This window comes from Carcharhinus amblyrhynchos, chromosome 12 (genome assembly GCF_965287045.1).
Source record: "Carcharhinus amblyrhynchos chromosome 12, sCarAmb.v2.hapA, whole genome shotgun sequence".
Classification (NCBI taxonomy): Eukaryota; Metazoa; Chordata; class Chondrichthyes; order Carcharhiniformes; family Carcharhinidae; genus Carcharhinus; species Carcharhinus amblyrhynchos.
In genome coordinates this window covers 87,109,259-87,128,928 of record NC_137335.1, presented here as the reverse complement: position 1 = coordinate 87,128,928, position 19,670 = coordinate 87,109,259, and the positions used below count along the sequence as shown (strand labels likewise).

The 19,670-nt window shown below is 47.2% G+C and overlaps 1 protein-coding gene across 1 annotated transcript in view; it reads right to left on the bottom strand.

Moving 5' to 3' along the window:
- rpl7l1 (ribosomal protein L7-like 1) overlaps window positions 1–19,670 on the bottom strand; it is a 72,372-nt gene extending 52,702 nt beyond the window's left edge. The window contains exons 1-4 of the mRNA XM_080200887.1: window positions 19,588–19,670; window positions 16,442–16,550; window positions 1,305–1,468; window positions 101–238 (exon numbers count right to left, since the gene is read on the bottom strand). Coding sequence (XP_080057013.1) covers window positions 101–238; window positions 1,305–1,468; window positions 16,442–16,550; window positions 19,588–19,601 — 425 coding nt within the window. The 5' untranslated portion in view covers window positions 19,602–19,670. The remainder of the gene's footprint in view (window positions 1–100; window positions 239–1,304; window positions 1,469–16,441; window positions 16,551–19,587) is intronic.

Genomic DNA, 19,670 nt, shown 5'->3' with positions numbered 1-19,670 from the left:
CAGGTCTTGGACTCTAGATTGTTGTTCTCATGAAGTGTATAAAATATAAACTAACAGTTCATGAGTAAGCCAAAGATGTTAGATTTATAGGAATCCTTACCCCCAGGCAACATAGGGCTCCACCATTTTCAGCATTTTCAACGATGTCTTGTTCAATTTGACAAAGGTCCCACTGTAGAGTTTGCGGAGCCGCAACATCTGAACAATTTTCCGGACCTTTGGACTAACCCCGTGAATCCTGCCAAAACCGAGCACAGTTAGCTGATTGAAGTAAAGATCAGGCACTAGTCACAAACAGTGGACAGACAGGTGGGAGTGAAAGGAAGGAGGTGGTAGGCCAAAGGGGATAACAGATGGAGGAGATGGGGGAAGAGGTAATTGGGGTAGAAGGGACAGATGAGTAGAGGCAGGGGGTGAGAGAGCAAATGAGGGTGAATCAAGGGTGAGGGACCAGATAGGATCAGGCCAAGCAGAACCAGCCACAGTAACTGCTGTTTGACAGAAATAGGTTCATTCTATTTTTTACGACTTCAATCAGGCCATTGAAGTTGGCCTATTGGAATATGAACTCCTTGATTAAGAATCCAATTGATGGGCCAACCAGGGAGTTTTGCCTTATACTTAACTGGTAGTGTCAGTTCCTCTTGACACCCCTGGAGGTAGACTGCTGCCTGGCAGAACCCTCTGTACTTCAGTTAGAGTTGTAAACGAAAGGATTTTGGTGAAGGGATTTATTTCATAATCATAACTGCAGTCAGTCCCTGGTCTCAGTGACTTTTCATGGGATATGGGTGTCGCAGGGAAGGCCAATATTTGTTGCCCATCCCTAATTGCCCTTGAACTCAGTGGCTTGTTAGGCCATCGCGCAGGGCAGTTAAGAATCAATCACATTACTGTTAAGCTGGAGTCACATGTAGGCCCGAACAGCTATGCATGGCAAATTTTCTTCCCTAAGACATTCATGAATTAATGAACCGATTGAGTTTTTACAACTTCAATGATAGTTCCACTGTCACAATTACTGAGACTAGCTTTTAATCCAAATTTTATTAATTGAATTGAAATTCTACCACTGCTGTGGAGGGATGGAACCCAAGTCCTCACAGCATTTGCCTGAGCCTCTGGATTACAAGCCCAGTGCCATTATCGCTTCACCACCATGTGACAGCGCAGCTGTGATCTTTTTTAAACTCCTGCATTTGGACTAGCCCTGAAGGTCATATGTTTAAAATGGCAGATTTCGAGAAGCGAATATCAGAAATCCGCCAAATGGAAAACATTTATCTTCCCTGTATGATACTCACTGTCTGAGCCGCACTGCAAACACCAACTTCTGTCCCACAGGTACTTCGGTTACGCCTGGCTTTTTTGCCATTCGAATGAATCGCACTTCATCGCGATATTTCTGCCTGGAGTCCCTTATAAAACTCTCAACTCGTTTAAACCGAATCTGTTTCCCCTTCTGAAGCTGGAATGATACATGTGCAACTAGTATTGGTTTCAATAAGCGAATGAACAAATAACAATTCAGTGCCTCACTCAAAGGCATTTTAAAAATCAACTCAAAAATCTAAATTAAAATTAATTAACATTATTTTGAAAGGTTTTGTATGATGTGCAATCAGGTATAGCCTATGAATTTTAGGCAATGCGCCTCATAAAACACACAGATCGGCTACTCTACCCATGTTTCTCCCTTATTAGCTACTTTTGCAAACAAGGCCTCATTCAATGCTCCAGCTGAAAGATCAATGCAGCACTCCCTTAATACTATGCTTGTTTTACACAATCTGACCCAAAGATAAGACAGAGAATAGATTCAATACATTTTAACCATTTTTATGTGTGGATATATTGGCATAGAGGCCTGGACTAATGATCCCGAGACAAAAAATGAAATCCCATCAAATCAGCTGAGGAATGAAGTTCAATTGAATAAAACCCAAAATGAAAACCTATTACCAGTAATAGTAACCATACACATGCCAAATTGATTCACTACTGTCCTTTAGGCGAGGACGGGGATCAAGGGATATGGCTAAGATACTAATAATTTGCATCTGCCTTTATCAAGTAGTAAAATTAGTAAGTCTCACAACACCAGGTTAAAATCCAATAGGTTTATTTGAAGTCACGAGCTTTCAGAACGCTGCTCCTTCATCAGGCATCTGATGAAGGAGCAGCACTCTGAAAGCTTGTGATTCCAGAGAAACCTGTTGGGCTTTAACCTGGTGTCATGAGACTTCTTCCCATGCCCACCCCAGTTCAATGCCGGCATCTCCGCATCATGGCTTCTAAAATTAGAGTGAAGGAAGTGGTATTTGAAACACTGAATGGGCTAAAAACTGATAGAGGAATTTACAAAAGGCTGACTATACTTGTAGCTGATAAGATGTGAAACATCCAAGGTTGCTGAAGGAAGTGAGCATGGAAATTCCAGAAGGACTGGCCCATAATCTGTCAATTGTCCTTTGATACAGTGATGGTGCCAGAGAACTAGAGAACTGCAAATATTACATCCTTATTAAAAAAGGGGTAGTAAATTTAATGCCAGTGATGGGAAAGCATTTAGAAAGGATATCCATGACAAAATTGAAGTCACTTGGATAAATGTGGATAATTAAAAGGAAGTCAGCACAGCTTTGTTAAGGACAAAACATGTCTAACTAACTTGGGTGAGAGTTTTTATAATGAGGTTAACAGAGAAAGTTGATGATTGTAATATACATGGATTGTAATATACATGGGGAAGTGCCGGAAGATTGGAAAACGGCTAATGTTACGCAGTTGTTTAAAAAAGGTAGCAGGCAAAAGGCAGGGAATTATAGGCTGGTTAGTTTAACGTCTGTTGTTGGGAAAATGCTTGAATCCATCATCAAAGAAGAAATACTTCTAGAGAAGACTTCTTGAGAAGGTGAGAGGGCATGGGATCCAAGGGCCTTTGGCCTTGTGGATCCAGAACTGGCTTGCCTGCAGAAGGCAGAGAGTGGTTGTGGATGGGTCTTTTTCGGCATGGAGGTCAGTCACCAGTGGAGTGCCCCAGGGATCCGTTCTAGGACCCTTGCTGTTTGTCATTTTCATGAATGACCTAGAAGAGGAAGTGGAGGGATGGGTAAGCAAGTTCGCTGATGACATGAAGGTCGGTGGTGTTGTGGATGGTCTGGAAGGATGTCAAAAGTTGCAGCAGGACATAAATAGGATGCAGGACTGGGCGGAGAAGTGGCAGATGGACTTCAACGCGGATAAATGTGTAGTCGTCCATTTTGGCAGAACCAATGGGATGAACGAGTACACTATCAAGGGCAGGAGTCTTAGTAGTGTTGAAGAGCAGAAGGATCTTGGGGTCCGGGTCCACAGGACTCTTAAATCGGCCTCGCAGGTGGAGGATGTGGTCAGGAAGGCGTATGGTGTACTGGCCTTCATTAATCGAGGGATTGAGTTTAGGAATCGGGAGATAATGCTGCAACTTTATAAGACCCTTGTCAGGCCTCATTTGGAGTACTGTGCGCAGTTCTGGTCGCCTCACTATAGGAAGGACGTAGAAGTTATTGAAAGGGTACAGAGGAGATTTACAAGGATGTTGCCTGGACTGGGAGGCATGCCTTATGAAGTCAGGTTGAGGGAGCCGGGACTTTTTTCCCTGGAGAGGCGTAGGTTGAGAGGCGACCTGATAGAAGTTTATAAAATGTTGAGAGGGATAGGGTGGATTCTCAGAGGCTATTTCCCCGGGTTGAAATGGTCGCTACGAGAGGACACAGATTTAAGGTGCAGGGGGGCAAGTACAGAAGTGATGTTAGGGGTAAGTTTTTCACTCAGAGGGTGGTGAGTGAATGGAATCGGCTGCCGTCAGTGGTGGTGGAGGCGAACTCGCTGGGGTCTTTTAAAAGACTTCTGGATGAGTATATGGGATTTAATGGGATTGGGGGTTATAGATAGGTCTATAGATTGGTAGGTGTTGATGTGATCGGCGCAACTCGTGGGCCGAAGGGCCTGTTTGTGCTGTAGTGTTCTATGTTCTAAATAGCGAGGCACCTAGAAAAGAATTGTTTGATAGAGCAGACGCAGCACAGATTTGTTAAGGGGAAGTCGTGTTTGACAAATTTATTGGAATTCTATGAGGATGTGACTAGTGCGGTAGACAGAGGGGAACCGGTGGATTTGGTGTTTCTCAATTTTCAAAAGGCGTTTGATAAGGTGCCGCACAAAAGGTTGTTACAGAAGGTTAGGGGGCATGGAGTTGGGGGTAAGGTGTTGGCGTGGATAGAGGATTGGTTGTCTAATAGGAGGCAGAGAGTTGGTATCAATGGGTGCTATTCTGATTGGCGGTTGGTAACTAGTGGAGTGCCGCAGGGATCGGTGCTGGGGCTGCAGCTATTTACCATTTATATAGATGATCTGGAGGAAGGGGCTGAGTGTAGGGTGACGAAATTTGCTGATGACACGAAGATGAGTGGAAAAGCAAATTGTGCGGAGGGTGTGGAAAGTCTGCAGAGGGATCTGGATAGGCTGAGCGAGTGGGCGAGGACCTGGCAGATGGAGTACAATGTTAGCAAGTGTGAGGTTATCCACTTTGGCAGGAATAATAGTAGGAGGGATTACTATTTAAAGGGCGAAAAGCTGCAGCATGCTACGGTGCATAGGGACCTGGGGGTCCTTGTGCGTGAGTTGCAAAAACCCAGTCTGCAAGTGCAGCAGGTGATCAAGAAGGCAAATGGGATGCTCGCCTTTATAGCGAGGAGGATAGAATATAAAAGCAGGGAGATCTTGCTGCAACAGTACAGGGCAGTGGTGAGGCCGCAGCTGGAGTACTGTGTGCAGTTTTGGTCGCCACACTTGCACAAGGATATTTTGGCCTTGGAGGGAGTGCAGAGGAGGTTCACCAGGCTGATACTGGAGATGAGGGGGTTGGACTATGAAGAGAGACTAAATAGACTGGGTCTGTACTCGTTGGAGTTTAGAAGGATGAGGGGGAATCTTATAGAGACGTATAAGATAATGAAAGGGATGGATAGGGTAGAGGTAGAGAGATTCTTCCCGCTCAGAAAGGACAGCAGGACTAGAGAGCACAGCCTCAACATAAGGGGGGGGGCAGTTCAGAACGGAGTTGAGGAGGAACTTCTTCACTCAAAGAGTGGTGAATCTCTGGAATTCTCTGCCCATTGAAGTGCTGGAGGCTACCTCGCTAAATATATTTAAAACACGGGTAGATAGGTTTTTGGCAGACAAGGGAATTAAGGGTTATGGGGAAAAAGCGGGAAAGTGGAACTGAGCCACTTCAGATCAGCCATGATCTTATTGAATGGCGGGGCAGGCTCGAAAGGCTAGATGGCCTACTCGTGCTCCTACTTCTTATGTTCTTATGACTTACTAGTAAGTAGTAAGTTTGTGGACGACACAAAGATTGCTGGAGTTGCGGATAGCGATGGACATCGTCAGAGAATACAGCAGGATATAGATAGGCTTGGAAATTATGCAGAGAAATGGCAGATGAAATTTCATCGAGATAAATGCAAAGTGATGCATCCTAATACAGGGGGGAGCTACACAATAAATGGCAGAACCATCAGGAGTATCGACACAGAGGGACCTGGGTGTGCAAGTCCACAGATCCTTAAAGGTGGCAACACAGGTGGAAAGGGTGGTGAAGAAGGCATATGGCATGCTTGCCTTTATTGGACGGGGCACAGAGTATAAAAATTGGCATATGATGTTGCAGTTATATAGAACGTGGATTAGACCACATTTGGAATACTGCGTCCAGTTCTGGTCGCCACACTACCAGAAGGATGTGGAGGCTTTGGAAAGAGTGCAGATAAGGTTTACCAGGATGTTGCCTGGTATGGAGGGTATTAGCTATGAGGTGAGATTGAGTGAACTAGGGTTGTTCTCCCTGGAAAGATGGAGGTTGAGTAGCGACCTAATAGGAGTTTATCAAATTATGAGGGGCATATATAGGGTGAACAGTTGGAAGCTTTTTCCCAGGTCAGAAATGACAAACACAAGGGGTCACAAGTTCAAGGTAAGGGGGAGAAAGGTTCAATACAGATATGCGGGGCACGTATTTTACTCAGAGAGTGGTGGGACCTGGAATGCATTACCAAGCAAGGTGGTTGAGGCAGACACGCTAGGATCATTTAAGATTTATCTAGATAGCCACATGAACAGACTGGGAATACAGGGATTCAAACGGATGGGCTAGTTAGGAACATATGATCGATGCAGGCTTGTAGGGCCGAAGGGCCTGTTCCTGTGCTGTGTTGTTCACTGACTTGCAAAAGTTTTGATAAAGGGCTACGCAATGCATAGAATAAAAGGGACAATGACAGGATGGATATGAAGTTGACTGAGTGACTGGGAACAGAATTGTGGTTTCAGGCTAGAGGAAGGGTTACGTTAGGGCATATTATGGGATTTCCCAGGGGTTCAATATTACCATCACTGCTTTTCTTGATCTATATCTGTGATTTCAATTGAAGTACACAAGGCACTATCTCAAACTCTGCAGATGACGCAAGATTTGGAAGTATTGTGAACTATGAGGGCAATAGTGATTGACTTCAAGAGGACCTATGCAGAATGATGGAATGAGTCGGCATGTGACAGATAAAATTGAATGCAGATAAGTGTGAAGACCAAGGAGAGGTAATACAAAATAAAAGACAATTCTAAAGCGGGAGACTTAGGGGAAAACGTGCACAAAATCATTGAAGGTGGAAGATCAAGTTGAGAAAAGGTTTTATATGGCAACCACACATAGTATCATGGTTTCACAGAAAGGAGCAAGTACAGAGTACAAAAGCAAGGTTATAAAACACTGCAGCACTGTGTCTAATTGTAGGTACCATACAATAGAGATAATGCAGAATAGATTTACAAGAATGGTTTCAAGGATGAGGGTTTCAGACAACAGATCAGAAAAGCTGGAGAAAAGATTTGAAAGGAGTGTTCAAAATTACAAGGGGGCTGACATATAACACAGGGACATAGCATTCCCATAAGGGTCAAACACTAGAGGACAATTTAATCGGAATGGCAAAAGAGCCAAAATGAGGGGTTCATTGAATGTTTTCCAAATACTGGCAGTCCTGGATTTGAACCACACTTACGATTAAATCCTGACACCCTGTATTGACTTTACAATGTCGATTTCAACTTTATGATGCCACGCAAGTGAACTGTTGGTCCTTGCCAACTGCTTTGTTCCATTATGTTCCACCTTTCACAAGCTCACGAAGGGCAAATTAGTTCTCGCAGTACAGAAGTGTTTTTAAAAATGTAAGCACCACTATATCATGGAAAATACACTATTGTAAGGCAATTACATTGCGACAAGATCTCAAAATTTATCCTATCAGGGGTAGGTTCTTTACCCAGAGGGTGGTGAGGGATTGGAATGCCCTGCCTGCTGCAGTTGTAAATGCGCCTAGTTTGGGGGCGTTTAAGAGATCCGTGGATAGGTTTATGGATGGAAAGGGTTTGGTTTAGGTTAGAGGGTCATTGCTTTTTAACTGGTCGGCGCAACATCGTGGGCCGAAGGGCCTGTTCTGCGCTGTAATGTTCTATGTTCTATTTTCACTGAACATAGGATAGCATGTCTTGGTTCAGGAACCAATTCGCATTTATAACATTAGAGAGACTGGTTCGGTTTTATGATTTTCCGAGTTACAATACAGTTCTCAGGAATCAATTGTATTATAACTGGTTTCTTAGAACAGCACATTCTGGCACCAACCAGACAGAAGACTCTAACAGACCTTGTATTGGGCAACGAGATAAGGTTCATTAATAGTGAAGGCACCTGCATGTAGCAGTGATCAAATGATTGAGCTTTACATTTAGTTTAGGAGGCAAAAGAATGGGCCTGAACTTAAATAATGGCAATTAGGAAAGGCATGAAAAAGAGCTAGACAAAGTGAACTGGTAAAGTGGATGAAAGGTTAGATCTATAGTGCTACAGTGGCAAACATTTAAGGGGATGTCTCAAAATGCACAGAATAGTTACATTCCAAGAAGAGGGCCTACCATCTATTTTTTTAATTTGTTCATGGAATGGGTGTCACTGGTTAGGCCAGCACTTATTGCCTATGCCTCATTGCCCTTTTTTAGAGGGCATTTAAGAGTCAACTGCAATGCTATGGATCTGGAGCATGTGTAAGCCAGGCCAGCTAAGGACAGCAGATTTCCTTCCCTAAAGGTCATTAGTGAACCAGATGGGTTTTTACAACAATCTGCAATGAACATAGAACATAGAACATTACAGCGCAGAACAGGCCCTTCGGCCCACGATGTTGCACCGACCAGTTAAAAAACAATGACCCTCTAACTTAAACCAATCCCTTTTCATCCATAAACCTATCCACGGATGTCTTAAACGTCCCCAAACTAGGCACATTTACAACTGCAGCAGGCAGGGCATTAAAGAGTTAACAAACTGAGCTTCAGTTCTACAGGAAGTGAGTCTGGGAATTAATAATAGAAAATAACGAGATGGCAGATGAATTGAACAGATATTTTGCATTAGTCTTCACTTTGAAGATGCAAGTAATTTCCCAAAAATAGCTGGAAATCAGAAAATGGAAAGGAGGAAGGACCACGACTTTATAGTCAGGGAAGTGGTACTGAACAAATTGTTGGAGCTGTAGCCTGACAAGTTTCTGTGGCCTGAAGGACTTCATCCTAAAGCCTTAAAAGAAGTGGCAGTGAGATAGTTGATCCATTGGATTGAATTTTCCAAAATTTGCCAATATTCAGGGAATGTTTTATTAGAATGAAACACAGCAAATGTAACACCTTGATTCAAAAAGAGAAGTCACAAAGTAGCAAACTGCAAGCCAGTTAACGAACATTTAACTAACAACAGGGAAAATGCTAGAAGCTATATCAGCGCACTTAGAAAAATTGATGATAATCAGACAATGTGATTTTGTGCAAGGAAAATTTTGTTAAATCAATTTAAAAATATTTGAATTAACGTGCTGCGAATAAAGGGGAACTGATTTATGTACTGTACTTATATTTCCAGAAGACATTTGATGAAGTGTCACATCAAAGGTTATTGCAGAAAATAGAAAGACATGTTGCAAGGTTGAAACTTATTAGCCTGGATAGGAGATTAGCTAGATAAGTGGGTCATTTTCTAGTTGGCAGGAATAGTGTGCCACAGGGATCAGTGCTGGGGCCTCAACCTTCTACAATTTATACAAATAATTTGGACGAGAGACTGAAGTTGCTAAATTTGCTAATGACTCAAAGGTCAGTAGGAAAGCAAGTTGTGAAAAGGACATGGTGACAGTATAAAGGATATTAAGAACATAAGAAATAGGAGCAGGAGTAGGCCATCTAGCCCTTCGAGCCTGCCCCGCCATTCAATAAGATCATGGCTGATCTGTCGCTGCTCAGTTCCACTTTCCCGCCCTCTCCCCATAACCCTTAATCCCCTCTCTTATCAAAAACCCATCAACCCGCATCTTAAAAATATTTAGCAAGGCAGCCTCCACCACTTCAACGGGCAGAGAATTCTTGCTAAAGTCCATGTAGACAACATCAACTGCACTGCCCTCATCTACCTTCTTGGTTACTCCTTCAAAAAACTCAATCAAATTTGTGCGACATGATTTTCCACTCACAAAGCCATGCTGACTGTCCCTAATCAGTACTTGCATCACTAAGTGCCTGTGGATTCTGTCTTTCAAAATACCCCCCAACAATTTAACCATCGCAGATGTGAGGCTCACTGGCCTGTAGTTTCCAGTCTTTTCCCTGCAGTCCTTTTTAAACAAAGGCACAACATTTGCTACTCTCCAATCTTCAAGCACTTCATCTGTGACATTCAATGATTCAAATATCTCGGCTAGGGGACCTGCAATTTCCTCCCTAGCCTCCCACAATGTCCTGGGATACACTTCATCAGGTCCCAGGAATTTGTCTATCTTGATGCACTTCAAGAATTCCAGTACCTCCTTCTCTGTTGCGTGTACACCCCTCAAGACATCACTATTTCCCAAGTTCCCTAACATCCATGCTTTTCTCAACAGTGAATGCTATTTTCTCAACAGTGAAGGCTATGCAGGGAGGTTTAAACTGATTCGGAGGGGGGGTGGGATCCTGAGTAGAGGGGTTGAAAGTGAGGGGGGCATAGATGGGGACTGCAATGCACAGCATCGCAGGGGTGGGGTGGAGCAGGGTTTGAAATGCGTATACTTTAATGCGAGGAGTATTCGCAATAAAGTGGATGAACTTGCAGCGTGGATCAGTACCTGGGACTTCGATGTTGTGGCCATTTCAGAGACATGGATAGAGCAGGGTCAGGAATGGTTGCTGCAGGTCCCGGGGTTCAAATGTTTTAGTCGGAGTAGAGGAGGAGGTAGAAGGGGGGGAGGGGTAGCATTATTGGTCAGGGACTGTATCACAGTGTCAGAGAGGAAGTTTGATGAGGACTTGTCTGTTGAGGTAGTATGGGCGGAGATTAGAAATAGGAGAGGGGAGGTCACCCTGTTGGGAGTCTTTTATAGACCTCCTAAAAGTTCTAGAGAGGTTGAGGAAAGGATTGCGGAGACGATCCTGGTTAGGAGTGAAAGTAATAGGGTAATTGTTATGGGGGATTTTAACTTTACTAATATTGATTGGAATTGTTATAGCTCTAGCTCGTTAGAGGGGTCAGTTTTTGTACAAAGCGTGCAGGAAGGTTTTTTGACTCAGTATGTAGATAGGCCAACTAGAGGTGAGGCTATATTGGATTTGGTGCTGGGAAATGAGCCAGACCAGGTGCTAGACTTGGAAGTTGGTGTGCATTTTGGTGATAGTGACCACAATTTGGTTACGTTCACCTTAGTGATGGAAAGGGATAGGCATGAACCTCGGGCCAGTGGTTTTAGCTGGGGGAAGGGTAATTATGAGGCTATTAGGAGAGAATTAGGAAGCATAGGTTGGACTAGGAGATTACAGGGACTGGGAACGTCCGAAATGTGGAGTTTTTTCAAGGAGCAGCTACTGCGAGTCTGTGATAGGTATGTCCCTGTCAGGCAAGGAGGAATTGGTAGGGCTAGGGAACCGTGGTGCACCAAAAAAGTTGATTCGTTGGTTAAAAGGAAAAAGGAGGCTTATGTTCGGATGAGACGTGAGGGCTCGGGTAGTGCACTAGAAAGCTTTAGATTGGCTAGGAGGGAGTTGAAGAGTGAGCTAAGAAGGGCTAAAAGAGGACATGAGAAGACTTTGGCTGATAGGGTTAAGGAGAATCCTAAGGCGTTCTATAGGTATGTCAAGAACAGAAGGTTGGTTAGGGCAAGATTAGGGCCAGTTATAGACAGCAGAGGGAAGTTATGTGTGGAACCGGAGGAGATTGGAGAGGCATTGAACCAATATTTCTCTTCGGTGTTCACGCAGGGGGACATGGATATAGCTGAGGAGGACACTGGGTTGCAGGGGAGTAGAATTGACAGTGTTACAGTTGATAAGGAGGATGTGCTGGATATTCTGGAAGGTCTGAAAATAGATAAGTCCCCTGGTCCGGATGGGATTTACCCCAGGATTCTCTGGGAGGCAAGAGAAGTGATTGCAGAGCCTCTGGCTCTGATCTTCAGGTCGTCGTTGGCCTCTGGTATAGTACCGGAAGATTGGAGGTTAGCGAATGTTGTCCCATTGTTTAAGAAGGGGAAGAGACTTCCCCGGGAATTATAGACCGGTGTGTCTCACTTCTGTTGTGGGCAAAGTTTTAGAAAAAATTATTAGGGATAGGATTTATAGTTATTTGGAGAGTAATGAATTGATTGGAGATAGTCAGCATGGTTTTGTGGCGGGTAGGTCGTGCCTTACTAACCTTATTGAGTTTTTTGAGAAAGTGACCAAAGAGGTGGATGGGGGTAAGGCAGTGGACGTGGTGTATATGGATTTTAGTAAGGCGTTTGATAAGGTTCACCATGGTAGGCTTCTGCAGAAAATGCAGATGTATGGGATTGGGGGTAATCTAGGGAATTGGATCAGGAATTGGCTAGCAGATAGGAGACAGAGGGTGGTGGTTGATGGTAAATATTCATCATGGAGTTCGGTTACGAGTGGTGTGCCTCAGGGATCTGTTTTGGGGCCACTGCTGTTTGTAATTTTTATTAATGATCTGGATGAGGGTATAGTTGGGTGGATTAGTAAATTTGCTGATGACACCAAAGTCAGAGGTGTGGTAGATAGTGAGGAAGGGTGTCATAGTTTGCAGGAAGACTTAGACAGGTTGCAGAGCTGGGCCGAGAGGTGGCGGATGGAGTTTAATGTGGAGAAGTGTGAGGTAATTCACTTTGGTAGGAATAACAGATGTGTCGAGTATAGGGCTAACGGGAGGACTTTGAATAGTGTGGATGAGCAGAGGGATCTAGGTGTATGTGTACATAGATCCCTGAAAGTTGGGAATCAAGTAGATAAGGTTGTTAAGAAGGCATACGGTGTCTTGGCGTTTATTGATAGGGGGATTGAATTTAGGAGTCGCAGCGTTATGTTGCAACTGTACACAACTCTGGTGCGGCCGCACTTGGAGTACTGTGTGCAGTTCTGGTCCCCACATTACAGGAAGGATGTGGAGGCTTTGGAGAGGGTGCAGAGGAGGTTTACCAGGATGTTGCCTGGTATGGAGGGGAGGCTGAGGGATTTGGGGTTGTGTTTGCTGGAAAGAAGGCGGCTAAGAGGGGATCTTATTGAAACATATAAGATGATTAGAGGTTTAGATAGGGTGGATAGTGATAGCCTTTTTCCTCTGATGGAGAAATCTAGCACGAGGGGGCATGGCTTTAAATTAAGGGGGGGTAGTTATAGGACGGATGTCAGGGGTAGGTTCTTTACCCAGAGGGTGGTGAGGGATTGGAATGCCCTGCCTGCTGCAGTTGTAAATGCGCCTAGTTTGGGGGCGTTTAAGAGATCCGTGGATAGGTTTATGGACGAAAAGGGATTGGTTTAGGTTAGTGGGTCATTGTTTTGTAACTGGTCGGCGCAACATCGTGGGCCGAAGGGCCTGTTCTGTGCTGTAATGTTCTATGTTCTATATGAGAAATATTAATTTAGGATCTCACCCATCTCTTGTGGATCTACACATAGATGACCTGATGATCCTTAAGACGTCCTACTCTCTACCTGGTTACTCTTTTGCTCTTTATGTATTTGTAGAAACTTTTTGGATTTGCCTTTGCCTTACCTGCCAAAACAATCTTGTGTCCCCTTTTTCCCTCCTGATTTCTCTCTTAACTCTACCCGCTACAACCTCTATACTCTTCAAGGGATTTATTTGATCCCAGCTGCCTATGCGTGTTATATGCCTCCTTCTTACTGTCCAGGGCCTCAATATCCCAAGTCATACAGGGTTCCCTACTTCTTTACCTTGCCTTGCCAAGCCTTGCCCTTCGCTCTAATAGGAATGTGTTTACCCTGAACCATAACTAACACACTTTTCACACTTTTGAAAACCTCCCACTTAACAGACGATCCTTTGCCTTCCCACAGACTCCTCCAATTAACTGTCTGATACCACCAAAATTGGCCTTGCCCCAATTTAGAATTTTAACTTTAACCTATCATTCTCCATAGCTATCTTAAACCTAATGGAATTGTATTAAAGTAAATGCAGTTTAATCAGGACTTGCCTTGCTCTCTGTTTTGCTTTTACCTGACCTGTCAAGTATTAGGATTACTAACACTGCCTTTACTATTTAATGTGCTCTCTTTAACTTCTGTGCTGTCCTCAACCTTCTCTTCTCTCTTCCTACTATTCACCTCTCTTTCTACTATTCACCCTCTTTCTCAAAAGGTGGCAAAAGCAGAGTCTCTGAATATTTTTAAGGCAGAGCTAGATAGATTCTTTATTAGCAAGTGAGTGATTAGTTATCAGAGGTAGATGGGAACGTGAAGTCAAAGTTACAATTAGGTCAGCTTGAGGGGCCAAGTGACATATTCTTGCTTCCAATTCAAACCAAAGAAAGAACCTGAGGAAATATTTTTTACACAGTAAGCTTAGGATCTGAAATGCATTGGTGGTGTGGAGTAAGATCCAATCATGAATTTTAAATGATCCTAGATAGTTGCCTGAAAAGAAAGAATCTGCTGCTCTACATGGAAAAGAAGTGGAAGGAGGGCTACCTGAGTTGCTTTTGCAGGCACATGCACAATGAGCCAAATGGTCTCCTTCGGTGCTGTAATTATTCTATGATTCCATTCTATTTTCTGTCCTTGTAGGTCTAGCCTATATGTGATTTCAATGTGGCTGACTTTTAACTGATCTTGAAATGGTTCAGCATTAAGTCAGTTGTATTTAAAGTGGGTCACCATCATCTCAAGGGTATTAAAAATGAGAAATAAATGCTCCTCTTGTTGTGATTCCCATAAAAAAATCTTCATGTGGAAAAATCAGACAACATTGTGATTTGGACAGAAACATGGGGACAGTTATTCAGCTCCTCACCTTTTTTTAAAATCAGGTCTACTCCAAGAAGAGAAAGAGAATTGCTCGGTTCAGTTCTGGGAAATGAAGCATGTCTGGTGAATAGGACTATGGGAAGAACAAGTATGAATTGATGGGATAAGGGTGAACTCTTTAAAAGAGAGGAGATGTGATGATGGGCTGAATGATCCTAAGCGCTGAAATTTCTAGGATTCTATGAATGATTAACATTAACTTAAAAGGTTACAGTTCATGGAGCATGGGATACATTGGGCTGAAAGAGACCTTTGGACCTTTCAGCTTCAGCAGTGCGGACCTTTTACAGGATATTGTCATTAGTCAGAGACAGAGAAACAACCGGGTAATTGAGTTGAGGGGGTTGAGCTATGAGGAGAGGCTGAATAAACTGGGCTTGTACTCGTTAGAGTTTAGAAGAATGAGGGGAGATCTCATTGAGACGTATAAGATGATGAATGGGATGGATAGGATAGAGGTGGAGAGACTCTTCCCGCTCAAAAAAGACAGTAGGACTAGGGGGCACAGCCTCAAGATAAAAGGGGAGCGGTTTAGAACGGAGTTGAGGAGGAACTTCTTCACTCAAAGGGTGGTGAATCTCTGGAATTCTCTGCCCATTGAAGTGGTGGAGGCTGCCTCGCTAAATATTTTTAAGACGCGGGTTGATGGGTTTTTGATAAGAGAGGGGATTAAGGGTTATGGGGAGAAAGCGGGAAAGTGGAACTGAGCCACGACAGATCAGCCACGATCTTATTGAATGGCGGGGCAGGCTCGAAGGGCTGGATGGCCTACTCCTGCTCCTATTCCTTATGTTCTTAATAGCAGAGCTAACTGGCTAAGTACATCTCAAACAGGGGTCGGTTGGAGGGAAAATGCAGGAGAGAAAATCCCCTGCAATTTGATTTTCAAGTTTGCTGACGACACCACCATAGTGCGTTGGATCTCAAACAATGACAAGACAGAGTACAGGAATGAGATAGAGAATCTGGTGAAGTGGTGCAGCAACAATAATCTCTCCCTCAACGTCAACAAAACGAAGGAGATAGTCATCGACTTCAGGAAGCGTAAAGAGAATGTCTACATCAATGGGGATGAAGTAGAAAGGGTTGAGAGCTTCAAGTTTTTAGGCATCCAGATCACCAACAACCTGTCCTGATCCCTCATGCTGACACTATAGTTAAGAAAGCCCCCAACGCCTCTACTTTTTCAGAAGACTAAGAAAATTTGGCATGTCAGCTATGACTCTCACCAACTTTTACAGATGCACCATAAAAAGCATTCTTTCTGGGTGTACCACAGCTTGGTATGGCTCCTGCTCTGCCCAAGACCACAAGGAACAATGAAAGGTTGTGAATGTAGCCCAATCCATCACGCAAACCAGCCTCCCATCCATTGACTCTGTCTACGCTTCCCGCTCCCTTGGCAAAGCAGTCAGCGTAATTAAGGACCACACACAGCCTGGACATTTTCTCTTCCACCTTCTTCCTTTGGGAATAAGATGAAAAGTCTGAGATCACATACCAACTGACTAAAGAACAGCTTCTTCCCTGCTGCTGTCAGACTTTTGAATGGACATACCCTGCATTAAGTTAATTTTTCTCTACACCTTAGCTATGTCTGTAACACTACATTCTGCACTCTTTCGTTTCCTTCTCTATGTTTTGTCTATATAGCATGCAAGAAACAGTACTTTTCACTGTATGTTAATTTATGTGACAATAATAAATCAAATCAAAGAGGTACAAAGGGAGAGGGGAGGGACACACACGAATATGGGCAACAGTGGGATAGGGCAGGAATGAATGCTGGAGATGGGGGCTGTTGGGGATGCAGAGAGGAACATTAAGGGACGGGTGATGGAGGAAGACTATGAGGGAGACTGATGGACTGGCCCAGGAACAGAAAGGCTTCGAGGCAGCAAGGCAGAGTGGCAATGAATTGAGGTGTAGAGAGACTACAAGGAACTAATCAGACAGTACAAAACAAAGTTATCTGTGCCTTTAAATAATTCCAAACCTTCCGCTTTTCTTGTAATGCTTGCTTAGCCTGTGTGGCTTTAATGGCTTGGTAAGCTTTCCTTTTCTTTAGTAGGTTCTCTGGGACAAGTGGGATTTTCCTCTTCTCCCTGAAAAATACAGAGTGTTATCTCACAGAGCAAGTTCATTAACAAAACGAGAACCTGAAATGAAAGCCATTTAAGTAAAGAGGAACAGCAAGAAAGATTAAAACAAAATACTATGGATGCAGTGCAGACAGAAGGCACAAGGATTCAGAGGTTGCAAAATTACGCAAATTATTTGGGATCCTCAAGAAAATCTAGGCCTCATCAACTCTGCAGGAAATGTTTGTGCAGTGCCCTCAACACTCCACGTAGGTTCAGCTCCTCAGACTTCAACAGCATGGCACTCCCTCTGCGCTGACCCCTGGAGAGACGCAACGTGCCCTCGGCGCTGGCCCACGTGCGCAGCACAGTGGGCCCTCGGCGATAACCTGCGGAAACAGCGCAGCGCACCCTCAACACTAACCGTCCAACAGCACGGCGCTCTCTCCGCACTGACCCTCCCCCAGGCAGCGCAGCGCTCCCTCGGCACTGACCCTCCCCCAGGCAGCGCAGCGCTCCCTCGGCACCGACCCTCCGGCGCTCCCTCGGCACCGACCCTCCGACAGTGCGGCGCTCCCTCGGCACCGACCCTCCGACAGTGCGGCGCTCCCTCGGCACCGACCCTCCGACAGTGCGGCGCTCCCTCGGCACCGACCCTCCGACAGTGCGGCGCTCCCTCGGCACCGACCCTCCGACAGTGCGGCGCTCCCTCGGCACCGACCCTCCGACAGTGCGGCGCTCCCTCGGCACCGACCCTCCGACAGTGCGGCGCTCCCTCGGCACCGACCCTCCGACAGTGCGGCGCTCCCTCGGCACCGACCCTCCGACAGTGCGGCGCTCCCTCGGCACCGACCCTCCGACACTGCGGCGCTCCCTCGGCACCGACCCTCCGACACTGCGGCGCTCCCTCGGCACCGACCCTCCGACACTGCGGCACTGACCCTCTGACAGTGCGGCGCTCCCTCTGCACTGACTCTGCGACAGTGCGGCGCTCCCTCGGTACCGACCCTCTGACAGTGCGGCGCTCCCTCGGTACCGACCCTCCGACAGTGCTGTGCTCCCTCGGCACTGACCCTCCGACAGTGCGGCACTGCCTCGGCACTGACCCTCTGACAGTGCGGCACTGCCTCGGCACTGACCCTCTGACAGTGCGGCACTGCCTCGGCACTGACCCTCTGACAGTGCGGCACTCCCTCGGCACTGACCCTCCGACACTGTGGCACTCCCTCGGCACCGACCCTCCGACACTCCCTCGGCACCGACCCTCCGACAGTGTGGCGCTCCCTCGGCACTGACCCTCCGGCGCTCCCTCGGCACTGACCCTCCGACACTGCGGCGCTCCCTCTGCACTGACTCTCCGACAATGCGGCGCTCCCTCGGTACCGACCCTCCGACATTGCGGCGCTCCCTCGGTACCGACCCTCCAACAGTGCGGCGCTCCCTCGGTACCGACCCTCCAACAGTGCTGTGCTCCCTCGGCACTGACCCTCCGACAGTGCGGCGCTGCCTCTGCACTGACCCTCTGACAGTGCGGCACTGCCTCGGCACTGACCCTCCGACACTGCGGCACTCCCTCGGCACCGCCCCTCCGACAGTGCGGCGCTCCCTCGGCACCGACCCTCCGGCGCTCCCTCGGCACTGACCCTCCGACACTGCGGCGCTCCCTCTGCACTGACTCTCCGACAGTGCGGCGCTCCCTCGGTACCGACCCTCCGACAGTGCGGCACTCCCTCGGCACTGACCCTCCGACAGTGCTGCGCTCCCTCGGCACTGACCCTCCGACAGTGCGGCACTCCCTCGGCACTGACCCTCTGACAGTGCTGCACTCCCTCGGCACTGACCCTCTGACAGTGCTGCACTCCCTCGGCACTGACCCTCTGACAGTGCGGCACTCCCTCGGCACTGACCCTCTGACTCTGCGGCACTCCCTCGGCACTGACCCTCTGACAGTGCTGCACTCCCTCAGCACTGACCCTCTGACAGTGCTGCACTCCCTTGGCACTGACCCTCTGACAGTGCGGCACTCCCTCGGCACTGACCCTCTGACAGTGCTGCACTCCCTCGGCACTGACCCTCCGACACTGCGGCACTCCCTCGGCACCGCCCCTCCGACAGTGCGGCGCTCCCTCGGCACCGACCCTCCAACAGTGCGGCGCTCCCTCGGCACTGACCCTCCGGCGCTCCCTCGGCACTGACCCTCCGACACTGCGGCGCTCCCTCTGCACTGACTCTCCGACAGTGCGGCGCTCCCTCGGTACCGACCCTCCGACAGTGCGGCACTCCCTCGGCACTGACCCTCCGACAGTGCTGCGCTCCCTCGGCACTGACCCTCCGACAGTGCGGCACTCCCTCGGCACTGACCCTCTGACAGTGCTGCACTCCCTCGGCACTGACCCTCTGACAGTGCTGCACTCCCTCGGCACTGACCCTCTGACAGTGCGGCACTCCCTCGGCACTGACCCTCTGACTCTGCGGCACTCCCTCGGCACTGACCCTCTGACAGTGCTGCACTCCCTCGGCACTGACCCTCTGACAGTGCTGCACTCCCTCGGCACTGACCCTCTGACAGTGCTGCACTCCCTTGGCACTGACCCTCTGACAGTGCGGCACTCCCTCGGCACTGACCCTCTGACAGTGCTGCACTCCCTCGGCACTGACCCTCTGACAGTGCTGCACTCCCTCGGCACTGACCCTCTGACAGTGCGGCACTCCCTCGGCACTGACCCTCTGACTCTGCGGCACTCCCTCGGCACTGACCCTCTGACTCTGCGGCACTCCCTCGGCACTGACCCTCTGACAGTGCTGCACTCCCTCGGCACTGACCCTCTGACAGTGCTGCACTCCTTAGCTGTTGACTATGAGGGAATGTGCCTGGTCGGTTTGGATATTACAATTTCCGGGCGTCCTCCGCCTCATCCACGACCGCGAGGGTCATCGTGTTCCCTCACAGGAATGAAAAGCCCATAATTCGCACAATCGTTACCCACGCCAACTCCGCTCGCCGTGCGGTCTCTCTCAGCAGCCGATGGCGACCGATTGAATTCAGGCCCCTTCAACTCACCCGCTGTCCGCCATTGCAAGCCTTCAGTTCGACTCACACGCATGCGCAACAAGCGAACCTGCGACGACAACACTCTGCTGCCC